Source organism: Neofelis nebulosa, chromosome 18 (genome assembly GCF_028018385.1).
Source record: "Neofelis nebulosa isolate mNeoNeb1 chromosome 18, mNeoNeb1.pri, whole genome shotgun sequence".
NCBI classification, from domain to species: Eukaryota; Metazoa; Chordata; class Mammalia; order Carnivora; family Felidae; genus Neofelis; species Neofelis nebulosa.
The window spans coordinates 36,275,002-36,293,372 of NC_080799.1; the positions used below are offsets into that span (position 1 = coordinate 36,275,002).

At 55.8% G+C, this 18,371-nt stretch overlaps 2 protein-coding genes across 16 annotated transcripts in view; one reads left to right on the forward strand and one right to left on the reverse strand.

Annotated features, from left to right (window-relative positions):
• The window catches only part of CLEC16A (C-type lectin domain containing 16A), a 200,298-nt gene extending 198,517 nt beyond the window's left edge, over positions 1-1,781 (reverse strand). For 7 of the 15 annotated variants that reach the window (XR_009256567.1, XR_009256568.1, XR_009256569.1 and 4 more), the window contains exon 1: positions 1,523-1,779. Coding sequence is in view for 12 of the 15 variants with exons in the window: in XM_058710676.1 (XP_058566659.1) it covers positions 1,523-1,602 (80 nt within the window). In the remaining 3 variants the exon portion in view is untranslated. Of the gene's footprint in view, positions 1-1,522 lie in introns of all 15 variants that reach the window. The other 8 variants (XM_058710687.1, XM_058710677.1, XM_058710686.1 and 5 more) reach the window with 3 other exon arrangements.
• A 2,184-nt stretch (positions 1,782-3,965) lies between these two features.
• Positions 3,966-16,710, forward strand: DEXI (Dexi homolog). Its single transcript, XM_058711693.1, has 2 exons — positions 3,966-4,904; positions 16,046-16,710. The coding sequence occupies exon 1, from the start codon at positions 4,468-4,470 to the stop codon at positions 4,753-4,755; it is 288 nt and encodes a 95-aa protein (XP_058567676.1). The 5' UTR covers positions 3,966-4,467; the 3' UTR covers positions 4,756-4,904; positions 16,046-16,710.
• Positions 16,711-18,371: the final 1,661 nt, after the last annotated feature.

Here is an 18,371-nt window from a genome sequence, read left to right on the forward strand (position 1 = left end):
AGGATCCTCACCCCTGGCCAAATGAGAAGCCCCATCTAATTTCCCTCCCCCCAATCCTTTCCCTGGGCCCCCATCTTCCTTCTACTGCTCCCCGCCTCCCCCCTCCATCCTTCTTCCTTCCCATTAGTAATCTTGGGAGCTCCCTCCGGAAACCAGTCTATTTCTTACCACCAAAGGTTTGCCTTCTCCTAACTCAACTGCCACCCCACACACTATATTTTCCTCCCTGGGATCATTCCCTCCGCACAACTCTCCATTTTCCATCAGCACCTCCAAACCACCACCCCCCCCCCCCCACACACACACACCAAAAATTCCAGGTTTGTCTACATGTTCTGCACCTGTCCCAATTCATTCTTTTTTTTTTTTTTTCATTCTTTCAGTAGCCACTGAGCTCCTACTGTGTGCCAGGCACACAGCACGAGATGCTGAGAATACCACTGTGAGCAAAAAAAGGGGTCTCTTCTCCCCTGGCAGTTAACAGTTGAGGAGCAGACAGAAAAGGAGCGAAAACAAGCGGGGTAAGTGCAGACAGTGGAGCTATGCATTGAATGAAATCAAGAGGAAGATCAGATGGAAAGGAATGGAGGTGGGTAAGCACTTGAGGCAGGGTGGTCTAGGAAGGCCTTCCCTAGCTGATAGACACAGTGACCGCCATCAGCCACCTACTGTGTAACAGACACGGGATCAAGGTCTCTCCATGCATGACATGACTGAATTCTTGCACAACGGTTCACTATCCCCATTTGCAGAGGGGGCACCAGAGGCTCAAGGAGGCCAAGTAATCTGTCCAAGGTCACACAGCCATTAAGTGCTGGAATCAGGATCTGAATGCAGGTGTGATGCGCTCCGCTTCCCAGGACCACGTCTGCCACCTGTCCTTCCCCCAGAGTTCTACTTCTGATAGTCCTCCCCTTAGTCTCCCCCAAGGGGGAAAAAAAATATTTTCATTACTGTCGTTCATTGAGCCCTCGTGCGTCCTTCCAGTTTTGCGTGCATTCTCTTATCCTCCCCTCAAAACGATAAGAAGCAGGTGCTGTCACTATACCCGTTTTACAACCGAGGAAACTGAGGCCTAAAAATTCACGCACTTACGTTCAAACCCTGATCTGACTCCTGGGTCCAGCTCTCTGACTCCTAAGCTGTCCAGCCTAAGAAGTACCACCCTGGTAAGCTTGGTGCCCACCGCTGCCCCCCCCCCCCCCGGCAACAACGAAGTCTGCATCCATAAACTGAAATCTCCTCCCCTTACTTTACAGACGGGGGTGCCGAGACTGCGAGAAGCTAAGCCACTTGCCCAAGGTCACACAGCGAGGAGCGACGGTGTCAGGGTTCGAATCCAAGCGCCCTGACTCCAGAGCCCTCGCTCTTAACCACCCACCACGCAGTCTTTCCCGGGCGTCTCTCTCCGCCCTCCACCTCGCTCTCACACCTCGCAGAGGCCCCGGTCCGGGGCTATGCGCCCCACTCCCACGTCCAGCCCCGCGGCCTGCCCCCCTCACCCCCCAACAAACACACTCACTTGAGGTGGTCCAAGGAGTGGATGTTGCGGGAACACTTGCCGTGGCCCCCGCCCACCCAGCTCCGCGAGCGGCCAAACATGTCGGCGGCCCCGACCCGTTGCGCGCCTCACGGCCTCATGCCCGAGCGGCCGAGCGACCGAGCGCCCGCAGCGGCAGCGCAAGCGGAGGAGGCAGCGGCGGAGGTGGTAGAGGGACCGCCAACCACCTTCCTCCCCGGCCCACAGCCCCGCACTGACATTCAGCCGGAACCGGCCGTTCGACCGCCGCGCTTTACGGCCGCCGCCACGGGGAATGCTGGGAAATGCAGTCCTCCCGCGAGGCCCCCGCCGAGAGGACTCTGCAAACGAACTACGAGGCCCGGCGTGCATCACGCACCTACGGACCTGCGGCCTTGGAGAAGAGGCGGAGCGAGAGGAGAGCCCGCAGTATCGTATGGTGGGCGGGAATGGGAAACCTGTGCGCGGAGCCTTGAGGAGGGCATCGGTGAAGTTGGGTGACTCAAAGTAACCGCAGTGTTCATAATTATTAGCTTTTACGATAAGAATAGCTATTGCACTATATATACTATGTGCCAATGTCCTAAGCGATTTGCATATATTGTTACTTAATTCTAACAACCAGCCTATGACGCGGATACTGTTATCCCCATGCCGCCCCCCCTCCTCCCCGGGAAATCTGAATCACAGGTTTAAGGGATTGACTTACCTACGCTCATGGTTCAAACCCTGGCACCCTTATTTAATGCCCCAATAAGCTACTAATCTGTACCAAATTGGTAATGGCCTTGATCTTAACAATTTTTTTCTTTCCCCACATGAGCCAAGAAGTGTATCTAAATTTCTGTCCTGGGGAGTGACAAGCTCCCTGGAGGCAAGACTGCCGTGGTCATTATTCATTCATTCATTTCTACACCAGACAGTTCTCTACAATCTGTGGTGTCCCATTAACTGTGTTCAGACTTGGGCTAAGGGCCAATGTTCTCCCCACTTCCTAGCACAAAGTTTTGCACATCATAGGTGCTCAACAAATACTGGCAGAGTGCGGCGCCTGGTGGCTCCGTGGGTTGAGCATCTGACTCTTGGCTTCCCTCAGGTCATAATCTTGAGGGTGACATCCAGCTTAGGATTCTCTCTCTCTCTCTGTCTCTCTGCCCCTCCCCTGATCGTGCTTTCTTTCTCTCCCAAAATAAACCACAACAAAAATATTGGTATAGTGAATGAATGATTGCATGAAGGTTTCACCTTCAGCAGTTGGAGAATTAATGGTTTTCTCTGTAGTTCATCTGAGGGGCAAGAAAACAGCCATGGAGAAAAAGGGCAGGTCTGTTCTCCAAACGCATGCGGACCTAGCATCTTCTTGGGTCCTCCCCTTTCCCTGGGCCTAGATTTCCTGATCTGTAGAAAGTGGTAACATACTACACTACCCCATCTAGCTACAATGAAGCAATGTATGTAAAGCACCCAGCTCAGTGTGGCCTGAGATGTAAAGATCTGTTGAACTGCTCTGGAAGATTGCTTTGGGCAAGATCAGTCTCCTGAAGGATATACAGGGGTTGCTCATGAGGAGGGGAAATCAGTGAGTAGCAGACTCACTTCTCTACGTACTTCTTGGACGTTTTAATGTTTAACCACGTACTGGTTTTTTTTTTTTTTAATGTTTATTTATTTATTTTGAGGAGGAGAGCAGAGAAAGAGGCGAGAGAGGGGCGGAGAAAGGGAGACAGTGAATCCCAATCCAGCTCTGCATTATCAGCACAGAGTCCGATACAGGGACCTATCTCACCAACTGTGAGATCATGAGCTGAAATCAAGAGTCAAGAGTCAGACGCTTAACCTGAGTCATCCAGGCGCCCCTAACACGGACTGTTTTTAAACATGCTTTACAAAGTAAAAACAAGAAGCACCCCCACTGCTGCAGGTCTGAGCTGCCTGGGAATGTCTTCATTCAGGTGTCCCTGAACCCTATTACGTAGACCCCCGCGATGCAGCCAGAATTTGGAGAGCTCAAGAAGCTCTTCCCCACCACGGAAAATTGCCACTTTGGGAAGTCGGAGAGTTTCACTGATAAATTCACCGCCCCCCATCCCGCCTCCTTTTGACAAGTAAACTGAGTCCCAAAGAGGCGTGACGCCATACCCAAGTCTAGGGGGGGTGCTGAGAAGTTTGCGGTTTCCTCCAGCTTTGGTAGCCCTTAGGATACGTGCAGGTTCGAACTGTGTTCTGTCTCTTTCCCCTCCCGCTACTCCGTGGGGGATTCTCAGAGCGAATTGGATTTGAGACCTGGGTGGAGCCCGGAGCCAGGAAAGCAAGTCAGAGGCCAGCACCCCGAGGGGCGGAGCGAAGCGGTACCGCCCCCGGACGTCTCGGACCAATGACCGCGGGCGTCGAGCAGGCCAATGAGCGCGGGCAGCGGGCGGCTGGCCAATGAGCGCGGGGCCGCTTGGGAGGCGGTGCTCGGAACGCGACCAGGAGGGCGACGCGGCGGCCGCAGCCATGGGTGCTGGGCCTGCGGGGCCTCGGAGGGGGCGCGAGGATCTGCCGGGCGGGGCTGAAGAGACAGCCGCCGGGACTGGCCCTCGTCGCTGAGCTGCGGTGGGGCCCCCGCCTGCTCTTGGAGGGCCAGTGAGCGCGAGCGGGGCGCGTCGGAGGAGCCGGGCAGCCGCCGGGCACCTCAGGGGGGCCTCCCTGGCTGCCGGAAGGATCGAGAGGGTCGTGTGGGCACATCTGGGGGTGCGTGGACCCCGCCGGGCGCTTTTCGGGGGCCAGGGAGCGTCTGCAGGGGCCGCGGCACACCGGCGGGGGCACCGCCGGGGCCCAGCGCCGCCTCGGTCGAGCCCCCGGGGCGTCCCTGCATGGCTGAGCTGCCCCCTTGCCGGCCGCCCGGGCGCCGCAGCGGCTGAGATCGCTGGGATCAACGGGCCGCCGCCGCCCTCGCCGCCCCCTGCATGCCCGGCGCCCGGGTCGCGGCCCACCTGGACGCGCTGGGCCCCCTGGTCCCCTACGTGCCGCCGTCGCTGCTGCCCTCTATGTTCTACGTGGGCCTGTTTTTCGTCAATGTGCTGATCCTATACTACGCCTTCCTCATGGAGTACATTGTCCTCAATGTGGGCCTCGTCTTCCTGCCCGAGGACATGGACCAGGCGCTCGTGGACCTCGGCGTGCTCTCCGACCCCGGTTCGGGCCTCTACGATGCCGACTCGGAGCTCGATGTCTTCGATGGTTACTTGGAGTAGGCTTGGCTACCGTCCTCCCCTCCCCCCCAACGACCCGCAACCCTCGGCCTGGACCGGCCGCCCAAATCCTGCCGCCGCTGCTGGTTGGGGGCATCGTTTGGCCAGGGATGGGACCCCCAGGACGAGGCCCTCTCTGGCCTCCAAGACCTGTAAGTGCCCTTTCTGCGCCAGATGAGGATGGGTTGGGGCGCTGGCGAAGAAGAGGGTGGCATCTCCACACCGGACACACACCCTTCCCCCAGGCTTGGGATTCCTCCATCCACCTCCTGGAGGTCTATTTAAGATGCCAGGAATGGCCAGACCCCTGTTAGGCCCTTAGTTGGGGCTGCAAAGCTTTCCCTGGTGAAGGTGACAGTCGTTGAGGGGAAGGGAGGCTGAGCCTGAATGGTGTTGGGTTAGCCACGGTACCTACTGCCACAGCTTGTGGAAAAGCCTTTGCACCCAGATCCCTTTGAGGCAGATCTGTCGGCACCTCGCCTCTGCCTCTGCCTCCATCTGGCTTGATGGTGACCTTGGTTTTTCCGGAATTCCCATAGTCCCGGAAGGATAAAGACTTGGAGTGTCAGAAGAGCTAACACGCTGGGCACGACCACCTTTGTCCCGTAGCCCTTTCGGGGACTGGGTGGGGACTTGAGAGCAAGGGCTCAGGGCTGAGGGCGTAGGAGGTGAAACCTCCTTCAGCAAAGTCTGCACTTCCTTTTGGCCTTGGGTTTGCTGCTGTTCGGGAGTCGGGTTTCAGGGTGCCGGGCAGTACTGCAGCTTGGATCTGCCAGGGCTGCCAGTTTTGAAGGTTGCTTTTGCAGACTAGGCAAGCTGGGGCTGGCTCCGCCTACGGGGTTTGCAAGATCTCAAGGAGGAGTAGGGGCCACAGGATCTTTGCACTGAGGTGTTAAAGCTCTGCCGCTGGGCTGCGACCAGGAAGCTGCGTGTCCTGCCCCACGTTGTGTGTCGATGGGAGGAACATGAAGGTCCGGGAAGGAGGAGGGCTTGGCCACAGTCTCCCAGCCAGGAAGAGAGGCGACTGCGCAAGATGAGAGGACACGCAGGCACTCTTTGGCTGAGCCCCTCCGCTGTTCGGTGCTGCAGTATCACTAAGCGCAGGACCCGAGTGGCAGCGAAGGGAAGATATCGAGGTAGCAAGGGCTCCTTTGAGAAAACAGACACTAATGCCACTCGCCCCACGCAAGCCGAGTTAACGCCCCTCCTCTTGTCGCCTGTCTTTGCCAAGATGACCATAGTCAGAGGGAATGCCAGATGGGGCAGGACCCACTGGTGGTAGTGCTGGGGGCTGAGGGCTCCCCTGAGGGACGGACAGTGACATTTCTTTGAGAAAAGCTTCACTTGAGCTCAGTGCGACCTTAACAAGAACCAGGTGCCAGGCAGAGTGCCAGCCACTCTTGCATACCTACCCAGTCTGCCTACCTACCTGCCTGCCATCCATCCATCAATCCATTCTTTGAAGAAAAATATTTACTGAGTACATACTGTGCCTCGTGGGTGAACACAGTGAACAAGAGAGACTTAGCCCTGGCCCTCCTGGCACGGGGAGAGAAGACACAAGCAGATTCCCAAGCAAGATATCAGATTTTCTGGGAGCCATTAAGACATGTGGGAAGGACCTGGGCCATCCTTGTTGAGTTCAGCCCTTAGAACAAGTGCCTGGCATCTAGTAGGTACTCAGTAAATGTCTGTTGAGTGAGTAAAGCAGAATAGAGATGGGCTGCTTTAGAAAGGGGGCATCAGAGAAGGTCTCTTCCAGGAGATGACATATTTGAGCTAGCCCTAAGTTGGTAGACAGAGCCAGACTGAAGATCTGGGAAAACCAATCCGGGCACAGGCAATGGCTTGTGCCCGGGCAGTAGGGTAGGAGAGCTGGTTTGTGTCGCCACCAAAATGAGGCCACTGTGGCTGGAGAGCAGCCCCAGGAGAGGTCAGTGGGGCAGGTGGGGGCAGACCCTACAGGACCTGGGAGGCCAGGGCCACGAGCAAGGGGAAGCCAGCAGAAGGTTTTAAGCAAGAGATGACTTTGGCAGTTGTGGGCAGAATGGGTCGTCGGCGCGAGTGTGGATCAGGGAAGCCGTTTGGGAAGTGTGTAGTTGCCCAGGCTGGAGGCGGCGGGGGCTTGGCCGGGGCGAGGTTGGTGAACCCGGAGAAACAGACTGAGAACACCTTGCGAAGGTAGAATCTGTGGACTCTATTCAAAACCCGTCCCGAGTATTGATCATTCACCGTGCCTGGTGCTAGGTCCTTTGCACCTGCTTCCACCAGGCCCCAGGGCTAGGCCTTGGAGAGCCTAAGATGAATCTCTGCCTCCAAGCCAAGCGCTTGACTTTGAGACAGCGTAAGTTGGTGAAGAATGTCTCATTTTATCTCTTCACCACATCAACAGAAACACTTCCCCTTCCAAATGAAAACATTGGCATGCTCTGAACCCAAAACTTAAGCCCAAATGCTTCGTCAAACTTCGCAGCAAAGGCTGTTTGAGCAGAAGCACCAGGAAGCATGTCTCAGGGACACCCTTGCAAAGCTGTCAGAGTGGCGGGGCCCAAGCTGGGAGGCAGGAAGGCCTGGGGCTGGGGGGCAATACTCGAGCCCCATGGAGCGGGGAAGTCACGCACAGCGGTCCTTCTTCCCCAATCCCGAGTGCAGGCCTAGGCGGCCTTGGCCCCGGGACCGGGGAAGCCCAGACCCGGGTAGGGGAGGGTGGCCAGTAACAGGAAAAGCCTCTGGGAGAGATCCAAAAATGGTCCGACTGCACCGCATCTGTGGGCCCCTTTCTGTAAGCAGAGGAACATCAGTAGTCAGATCTCTTTCCTCCTGGCTCGTTCTCACGCGGACACGTTCTCAATGTTACGCACGACAAGGTCATAGAAGCACTGACGGGGGTGGAGGGCTGGCCAGGCAGCAGGGACTGGGGAGGATCTCAGGGTGCACTCACTTTCTCTCCTCTTTTTCCTCTTATGTGTGTATGAACATGATACCGTTCATCAAACATTTGTTTGAAGGAGGCAGTATTAGGGTTGTGATTAGGAGCACGTACCTGGTTCAAATCCCACTCTGGGCTGTGACCTTGGGCATGCCACGTATCTCTCTGTGGGTCCGTTTTCTCTTCTAAGGAGCAGGGGAAATGAAATCTCTCTCATTATGAGGATTAAATGGGATAGATGTAAAGCTCCTAGGCCCTCCTGTGTCCAGTCAGTGATCATATTCATGTTAACCACTGTTAGCATTAACAGATGTAATGGAAAGTGTGTATGCTCAGGCTTTGGCAAATGTATAAACCTGCCTGTGCACTCCTACATGAATATTCACATCCCCTAGTGAGCCACGGAGGACTGCCTTCCTGAGCGCTGGGTGGGTTCGGGTCTGGGCTCCTGAAAGAGAATTCCCCCACTGTCTTCCCAGCCCGGGACCCTCAGGAGACCTTTCCCACTGCCTGTGGTCTCCCAGGGCCACCAGATCTGGGCCCCGTAGAGTCGAGGCTGCACTTTTCCTAGAGTGTTAATCATTGCCCAGGAGCAGGAAGTGGGGCATCAGGAGCTCCCTCCTTCCCAGGAGAAAGGCCCCTGCGGCTGGCCTGGGAGCCTTCGGAGAGTCCTCGCATGCCAGCGTTTCCGATGCAGAGGCAGGGCAGCTGGATTGATTCGTCCCTGTTCTGGCACGGAGGGAGGGCTGTGGGAGAGAGCCTCTCTGCACCGGAAACGGAGAGCCTACAGGATGTTGCTGTCAGTCACTGGGGCCTGGTGTAGCTCAGATTCGGAGCTCGGGTAACCAGACCGTCGGGCTACCTATTACAGGGTCTCCTGGCTTCCGGGTCCTGACTGGGTGCCACGGCTGCTCCTTCTGATCTACCCGCCTTGGTCCCCTCCGTGCTAGTCAGCAGCCTGTGCCATGAGCAGAACACCCAGGCTGGTGTGTCAGTGCCCTGCTCAGAAACCCAGAATTTCTGCAGGGACATGGACAATAGATTCAGGTCACAGGAGATCCCTCAGGCAGCTGGTGGAGCTCCTGGGGGGGGGGGGGGGGGGGGCGGGGAGGGGGAGGAGAAGTGTCACGGCAGAGGAGGGAAACCAGATAGCTGTGGTCCAGGCAAGAGACAGGTGCTGATGGCAAGGGGAGGCAGGTGCACCCCTGGCCTGGCCGACTTTCCACTCTGTCCTACCGCTAGGTTCACCTGGAAGACCGCTGGCCGTGGGACGCATGGGTGCCGCCTGCCCCTCTGGGCGGAGAAGGCCCCATTAGGGAGGGGTGAGGAGCCAAGGAAGCAAAGCTGAGGAAGACAGCTGAGCTCCCCAACCCATTGGTGGGTTTGCAGGGGCTTGCGGGGGTGGGGTGGGGTGGGGGGCTCCCAAATCCCGACCTTGGAATAGCGCTCGCAACTCTCCCAGGCCTGCTGCACAGACCCTGTCGCTCCTTTTTGCTGAGTTTTTTTAAACCAAACTTTACCTTGAAGTAATTTCCCAATTAGGCAGAAGTTTCAAGAAGAGTGCAGAGAACTCCCCTGTAGTCCCCACCCAAAGTCACCAGTTGCACTGATTGACATGTTGCCACATTTGCTCCCGAACACAACACGTGCTTGCCCTGCGTGTGTGTGTGTGTGTGTGTGCACATACGTGTATGTGTGCAGTTACTCACCTGAGCCGTTTGAAAACGGATTGCAGACCTCGTGTTCCTTTACCCCTAAATGTTTCGCTGGCTGTGTGCTTAGCTCAAGGACATTCACTGCTATGACCACAGTCACAGTTGTCAACATCGGCAAATTTAACACCGTTGCAAGCCTATGAACCAGATTCAGTCTGTGACTTTATTCAGATCTCACCAATTGGCCCAATAGTGGCCCTTTCACAATAGAAAGGCAGAGTTGAGGTCCCAGATCCCATCCCAGATCACCCTTGGCCTTAATTGTTATGTCTTTTGAGTCCTCCTCGATCCCGACCAGCCCCTCATTCTGTCTTAATCTTTCAGGACATTGACATTTTGGAGGAGCACAAGTCTCAATTTGGGTTTATCTGATGTTTACTCTTGAGATTAGGTTCAGATGATGCACTTTTGGCAGGAACCCCGCGGAGAAGTGAGTGAGTGCCCTTCTGAGTGTATGGTTATCGGGAGACACATGACGTCTGTCCCACTACTGGTGATGTTAACTTTGATCTCTGGCCTAAGGTGATGTCTACTGGGTCTCTCCACTGTAAAGTTCTTGTTTTTCCCTTTATCACCTGCCGTTGTGATCAAACTAGTTTTAGTATTTCATCTTTCAAAAATCTACTTTTTTATGTGAATTTACTTTTTTATGTTTGTTTATTTTTGAGAGAGAGAGCGAGAGACAGAGCATGAGCAGGGGAAGGGCAGAGAGAGAGAGGGAGACAGAGAATCGGAAGCAGGCTCCAGGCTCTGAGCTGTCCGCACAGGGCACCACATGGGGCTCGAACTCACGGACCGTGAAATCATGACCTGAGCTGAAGTCGGACGCTCAACCAACTGAGTCACCCAGGCACCCCTATTTAAATTTATTTTTAATGTTTATTTATTTGTGAGAGTGAGAGAGACAGCGTGAGTGGGGGAGGAGCAGAGAGAGAGGGAGACACAGAATCCAAAGCAGGCCCCAGGCACTGAGCTGTCAGCACAGAGCCCAACACAGGGCTCGAACCCGTGAGCCATGAGATCATGACCTGAGCTGAAGTCAGAAGCCCACCTGACTGAGCCACCCAGGCGCCCCTATGTAAATTTATTTTTAAAGGGATGTTTATTTATATCGCTGAAAACAGAAAACCAACATTACTAGGCATGGATGAAAAAGTGAGTGCCAAAGTCATTAACCTCTGGCCGCATACCAAAGCCAGCTAAAGGCCTGGGGCCTCTGGGCTGCTCTTTGTTATGGGAGACCAGCCACTGTCCGGTAAGATAGGGTAGTGGTCGCACCTGTGGAAAGGCTCATGCACATTAGATGAGAGTGTGAAGGGGCGTGTAGTCAAATCCTGAATGACGCTGACAGTGTTGATGGTGTGTCAGACCCAGAGGGGACTCAGCCCGGGGCCTTCCCCTTTCCTCCAGTCCTTGTCTCCTCTTGGGGGCCAATTACCAAGGAAGATGTGTCTGTTTGGGTGGCCTTTGAAGCAGCCCTGGGTCAGGCACCCAGTGAGTCGAGGCGATGCTAGTGCCCTCACAGCTGTCATCCCAAGTCTGGGAGTGGCTGGGAGCCACTTCCGACTTCCGACTTCCAGTTCCAATCACCACCCCACCACCCCCTCCAAGGGGAAGGCTTCATTCCTGGGATTCCTTCCTGGCCTGGGCTGGGTGGTTAAAAATAGCTGCCTCTCTCACATCTCCTAGCTTCCCCTAAGCGTCACCCATGAAGCAGGCAGGGCTGGGCTTATTAGCTCCACTATACAGGGAGGGAAACTGAGGCTTGGGTATGGTCAGTGACTCAGCCCAGATACCCAGCTATGAGGTGGCCAGTTGGGCCTCCTAGCCTCGCTCCCAGTGCCTCCTTGACGTTCTCTGTCACTCTTGGGCACCTGCTACTTTTCCCTTAGACCAGAGAAACCAGGCTGAGGCTGCTTCACAAGCCGGGGGTATCTGGCTAGCACTAACCGTTGCATTTTCATAGTATTTTTTTTTTTTTTTAGCATTGCCTTCGGTGTGTGACGAATGATACTGTTTTTTATTCATGAGAGTGACATAAAGTTTCCTTTAAAAAAAAATTTTTTTTAAAGTGCATTGATTTAAAATACCAAATAAATAATACTCCAGGCAGTTCTTAGGCAAGACTCGAGGGCAAATGCTGCCATGTCTTAGGACCAACCAACTGGAGACACATTTTGGACCAAGAATCATCACAAAACTGACAACTGATGAGTGTCAGCATCTGGCACGTGAACCAGACCTGGGTTTGAGAAACCAACCCTTGCTTCTCCAGAGCGCTGGCTTCCCTGGGGGACACGGGGACCCAGGCAGCTTCTCCTTTCTGAGCCCCTTCCGGCCGTGAACTCTTGGACCAGACAAGGCAGAGGTCCTTCTGCGGCACAGCCCGTCACTGAGACCACAGCGGAGACGCAGGGCGTTTTGCTTCTGGGTGACATCTGTCTGTAGCTGCTTTAATTGGTTGGTTGGTGAGCAGTGGGTTTCCGGTAGGCGAGGTCCTTGGAGGACGAGAGGGCTACTGTTTTCAGAAGGCCCCCAGCACGGAAGAGGTGACCTGCCTGGTGTGTTTTCTAGCTGGGAAGTGATGGAAGGAGGGGAGGGGCCGCTCCTTACCAATGCCTTATGTATCGTAGGCATTACACCAATGTGATTTCATAGCCTCACCACAAACATTCCAGGGAGGTAGGCACTGTCCTCTGGTTTCAGATGAATAAACAGGCCCCGAGAAATTAAGTTAATTTGCCTGAGGTCACATGGCTAGGAGGGGGCAGAGCCTGAATCCCCACAGATGAGCCTTGCCCTGACTGCCCCTGAGGAAGCCCGCAGGATGGCTGAATCGAGAAGAGAAATCTCCTTTCAGCACGTCCAGGGCATCGCCCCACCAGCACCACTCAAGACACAAGGGCCATTTTCTCACTTAAGCCAAATGCCAAACCAGGCGGCTTCTCCACCGAGGTATTGAGCTGACACATTGTTCTTAAAATGGCTCAAGTGCCCAACTGTCATTCTTAATGACAGAAATGAGTCAGCTGGCCACTCCCTCTGTCCGGATCCGGGGAGTAGCACGGAATGAAAGGTTATAGCTTCAGAAAGAAAGAAAGAAAAAAAAAAAAAACAGCCATTGGCCAATGAACTGTCTGTCCTGCACTAAAGATACTAGAAGGTTGGAGAACGCCCTGCCTTGGATTCTGCAAGCCGAGGCTCCAGGATGCTTTCAGCCTGAGGCTTTGGGTGCCCTGCAAGAAGGCGATGAATGAACCTCAGATCAGACTGCGGAGGGGAGGTTCAAGTCCTGGCTCTGCCCTCTGCGAGCTGTGTGGCCTTGAACAAATTGCTGAACCCTCTCTGAGCCCCATCTGAAATTCCGGATGATGAGCCTGCTTGGCCCCACCTCCTGAGGGGCTTCTGAGGCGTAAATGAGCTAGGACCTGCGTTGAAGCACATAGCACGAGGTAGAGTTACCACCTGTCGTTGACATGCTCAAGATTCTCGTTGAGGGGCTTGCTGTGAGGCCAGACTTGCAAGTTAAGGAACCAGGGGATCTTTAGCAGCCACGGCAGGTGGCACAGATGAGTGGTCTCAGGACACCCTCCAGAGGACACACAGACCTGGGCTGTCTTCAACTTGCTGTGTGACTTAGGGCAGGTCACCGCCCTCTCTGGGCCCTTTGTGGAATGAGTGGGACTGACTGATCAGGGTCTCTCACACCCCACGTGACACCAACAATCGCTGCTGTAACGTCTGAACTGTTATTTGTGTCACTGTTTTCTTTAAACGAGCTCTTTTTAAAGTGAAGTGATGTCCTGGAAAGACCGGACCTGTATATTCCTATCAGAAGTGAAACCCAGCAACATTTGCCATAAATAGGTGACCCTGCAGATAGCACAATGAAAACAGAGCCGTGGTGAATACAGCTGGAGCCGGTGCCTGCGGAGCCCCGGGCCTGTTCAGATGGGAGATTAGCCCATGTGAGAGACACAGGCCAGCCAGACCGCTGCTTCCCTGGACTCCGTGCTGGTGGTAGTCACCAGGATTGGGAGAGGAGTGAGTCCCGTCCTGGGGGGTGACTGTGTGCTCTGACATCCTGTCCACACAAGTCTGCAATGGGCTTAAGTATGATCCCCGGTGTTGGAGGGCTCTGGAGTGAGCCCTGCTCTCAGGAGCACCCCCGCAGGGAACCCCAGAGGTCCCTCGGAGGGAGGGGAAGCCAGGGACACCTTTCTAGACAGCTGAGCTCCCCAGTGCTCTGGCCACACCCCTGGCTTCCCCTCTCCATGCCAGATCCAGTGGGGAGGGGGGGTGGGGCCCCAGGACGCGAGGACTTGGCCTGTGTCATCAGTGGGAGCCAGGGAAGGTCTCAGAGCAGTGGAAGGGTGTGTTCCCAGCTGGCCTCTAGGATCTGGCAGAGAACACGAGAAACTTTGCAGATTTAGCCCCTCCCCCTCCTCCACCAAGGCCTGCCTTCTTGCTCCCTTCCCCCACCCCATAGGAACCTGGGGTGGGGGGCACGGGTCTAGGACCTGCTGTGCTCTGACCGCCAGCCTGCCCGCCCCCCACCTGGCGTGTTCTTCATGCATGGCCTCACCCAGACTCTGTGCTCCATCTGTCCCCGTGCTCTGTCCTGTCTTTGACCTTCGGCTGCAATTGCTCACAAGATTGTGTCTCAAAGGCATGACTGCATTTATCATGGGGTCCCCAGCCCCCGGCTCAGGACCTGGCACACAGGATGTGTGAAATTAGGTAGGGTTGAAAATCTCCAGGGGCACGAAGCCCTGGGGAACTGAGCATCGCAGACAAGTTACTTACTGTCTCTGAACCTCAGTGTCTTCATCTGTAAAATGGAATCGTAATAGTGTGTCCCTCCGGGAGCTGTTAGAGCTGAATGAGATGACGTGTGCCATGGGCCATCTTGGGCATGCTGTCCCAGGAGTGGACCCTGGGACAAAGATTCAAGGGCAAGTTGCTTATTTGGGAGGTGATCCTGGGAATTACTGGTAGGGAGTGGGTCGGTGAGTCGGGAAAGGGTTGTGTCATCCAGTAGGTCACCACTGCAGGCCTGGGCTCAGTCCTGCTCTGGGGACTCTGGGTGCCAATGTAGGGGTGAATATGGCTCAGTCGCCTCAGCTGTGGAGTGCAGGAGCTGGGGCATTGATTCACCACCTTCCTGGCCATCACCGGTTGGAAGGCAGCTGTGGGGGGACTTTGGCTTTGCCTGCGGGACACCAGGCAGCCCTCCGGCAAAGAGGCAGGTCAGCATGCCCTGGAGGGGTGAGTGGAAGGAACAAGCGAGGCACCCGCAGCCTACGCCCTGGGCTCATGGCACTTAGGTGGCTGCTACCTCCTGAGCTTTTACTGATTGTGATTGTTGTTACATCCAGTGCCAACTCCGCCTGTCACAGGTGTGTGACTTAGGCAGGTCACTTGGCGTCTCTGAACCTTGGGGAGATGCATGGTTCTCAGTGGAGGTGGTTCTGCTCCCCCCAGTGGCCCTTAGGAACGGGACAAGGGTACATTTTTAGTTGTCGCAGTGCCCGGGGGTGCTACTGGCATTTAGTGGTCAGGGACCTCGGGGGGGGGGGGGGGGGGGGGGAGGGCGGGGGTGTGCTGACAACCGTCCTGCAGGGCCCAGAACGCCCCCCTCCACCTCAGAGAATTGTTACACCTCCCATGTCGGTGAACCACAGTCCGTGTCACGTGTTTCGCATAGAAGGTCTATCGGATGCGTGACGGCATTTGCAGAAGTGAGCCGGCAGAGATGAGGCACAGAACTGGGGCAGGAGGGCAGGTGGGGAATGGAAGACGCCGCAGAGACGCCGCCACCCAGCCGGACGCAGAAAGCGGAGGCTACGGGAAACGGCGAGCCGCCGAGGGGCCTGGCCGCGAGGATGATGCCATGTTCTCGGAGGACGAGTCCGGTGGGGCTGCGGAGTAGGTTGGCGACGGCCGGCCCGCGCAGCCTTCCCGTAGCCTGCGTCGCATTTTCCAGGCGGGGCGGGAGGCGGGGCCAAGCCCCGCCCACGACCCGAGCTTGCTGGGCTGCCCTGGGGCTCAAGTGGGCCAGCAGGCTCTGGGTGACCCCTGAGCAGGCTGCCCTCCTTCCTCGGGTCTCGATCCCCCTCGTCCCTCCCAGGGTGGACAGTCCTTCCTCTCCAAAGGGAAACTGCCCTGGTTCTCCAGTCCAGGCTCCTTAGAAATCAGGCGAACTTATTGTTACAAAGTTATCGTAATGGGGGGCCGGGGCGGGGGGGGTGGGGGGGTGTTCAGTCGGTTAAGCGGCCGACGTCGGCTCAGGTCATGATCTCATGGTTCGTGGGTTTGAGACCCGCTTCGGGCTCTGTGCTCACAGCTCGGAGCCTGCTTCTTATTCTGTGTCTCCCTGTCTCTCTGCCTCTCCCCCACTCACGCTCTGTCTCTCTCGAAAGTAAATAAACTGGGGAAAAAAAAAAAAAAGGTATTAGTAAAAGTTGTAGGAAAACACCCCCAGCCCGAATCTGGAGCTTCTGATGGTTTCTGAATGCAAGAGATGGGGGAAGGCCTCCCTGCCCGCCTTTGGCCTCCCGGGGCCTGGAGGTCGGACCCAGATACACCACCAAATGGGTGGCGGGGCCGTGCTTCTGTGCCAGTAACACCCCTTTTCCCTTCTCGTTAGGCCTGCTTCCCCCGAGAGCTCCGTGCCAACAGAGAGGTTTCTGTCCGGACCCAGGAGGGTGGGGCAGAGAGATGGAGACTGAGAGCCGAGGCCCGGAAGGCCTGTACCCCTGTCCCCGGGGAAAGGCAGGGGCGTCCGAAGACCTCCCCCCCGCTCAGCGTCGCACAAATGGCCTTGCCTTGGCTTCTGACCTTCGCTGCGGCGATGGATGTTTACAGGAACCCAGCCAGAGTCTGCCTCCCCGCTCTTCACCACCGACCGCTCCTGCTTCTCCACACTTCATCTTCCGAGAGGATGCTTCAAGCTGCGGACCCACTGCGGAAGCCACTCCCAGCTCCGTTGGAGGCCAGCGGAGCCCAAAGCTTGGCCAGGTTTGGCCCCGAGGCTGGTCTTAGATGCAGCGACTATTTCAGGGAGTAAGTCAGAAGGAAAAGAAGCCAAGGATCGTGTCGGGGGCGAGGGTCGGGCTTGACTTATTCGTTTCAAGTTGCTCGTTCTGCATCAGGTTGCCAGGACTGATCCGTCATGCGGGGGAGTGCCTCGCTGCTCCGCTGGCCAGAAATGTTTTTGCAAATGTGAGCGGTATGAATACTTGATGTCGGTAAGCCTGTAAAAGCAATACTTAGGAGGCTGACTTCTTTCAATTAAAAAATGTATGCAACCAACTCCAGCTTGTGGGGGCCCTGCCTATTTTTGGGTTTTTCTCTTTGAGCTTCGGGAAAGGAGCCCTGATGCAGGACCCCGTGCTTGACAAAGGGGCAGAAGAGGCCAGGCTTCTCCAGCTTGGGGCCAAGCTGGGCTGGCGTGGGAGTCCAGGCGGAGAGGCTGGGCCCAGCCTGCGGGGCGTGGTGGCCCGGATCCCAGAGACGCACCCAGAGACTTGTGCTAGGGATGATGGAACGAGCGCGGGGAGGGAAGGAGACACCATCACGTGCACACGTGTTAAGCAAGGTACAAGGATTGGTGCGTTGTGTGGGTGGGGACACAGGTGGCGGGGGGGGGGGGGGGGGGGGTCAGGCCGCCCGCAGAACTTCAGGGAAAAGGCAGCTACAGCGCCCCCTGTCTCGCTGTGCTTCTGAGAAAGGGCGCCAGGGAAGGTGACCAGGACATATTTGAGAGACCCAAGGAGAGATGTGAGCCTGCGAAGGGAGATGCTTTCATGGGGCTAGAGACCGGAGGGGAAAGCTGAGGATTTATTTAAAAGATGCAGTAGACGTGGAATCAGGCCATCAACGCACAGCGTGACTCCAGACAGATGCCCCGGCCCCTTCTCCCACCCAGCGAGTGGCGCTCTGGGAGCGATTCCAGCATGCTGTGCCCATGCCTGTGGACACCCACTCCCCCAAGGAAAGCGGAAGGCAGGCTTGCCTCCTGACTCCCTCCTCTACAGGGGTGTGGCCTTAGGCAAGTCACTTCTGAGAAATGGGGACAGTAATTTACGTACCTCATAACGTGACTTGGTGCTGATTACAAAGGTCCCCACTGGGCTCACATGGCTCCATATCAGGACTCACAGCTTGGCAAGCAGAGCCCACAATGGTTTGCAGCCCCCATGTGCCCCCTTGTCCAGGTGCCTTTGTGCAGTGCACAGACCGCCCGATCACACCAGACAGCCCTACCTGGGGAGTTTTTTTTAATTGACTAAAATACATGACTTCCCAGAGCAGGCACCTTGAGCATTCTATTGAGTATGCTACCGCACCCTCAGCGCATGTTTGTGGAATGAAAAAAGCAAAGAAAGCAAAATGGTGAGGATCATTCATTCCACAAACATTTACTGAGCACTTACTATGTTCAGGCACCTTGCTGGGTGCAGAGGACAGAGCAACGAACAAAGCAGACAGGTGACCGGCCCTACTGAAGCCCACATCCCAGAACAAAAGCAGACAACACAACAAATAAACATGAAAAAGAAACGACAGACCAATTTGGAGAGTGGGAGTGAGGGACATCTATTCAATAGGGTGGTCTGGTAGACCTTCCTAAGAAGCTGCTGTCCTTTAAACAGAGTCCTACAGGGTCAGAAGTTGTCCCAAGGGCCGGGAAGAACATTCCAGGCAGACGCAGGAAGAAAACACATATTCCTATGTAATAGGGACAGCTAACAAGTATTGAGCTGTATGCCAGCTCTTGTCGTCAGCATATTAGCTCCCTGGAACTCTGCGTAACCTCCATGAAGGGGATACTGTAACTGCCCACTTTTCGTATGATGAGACTGAGGCACAGAGAAGGAATCTGCACAAGTGGTGAGCTGAGCGCTGAGCCCAAGCAGTCTAGCTCTGGGGGTCTGTGCTGCTGGCCCTAGACTGTGGTCCCTTTGAGCAGG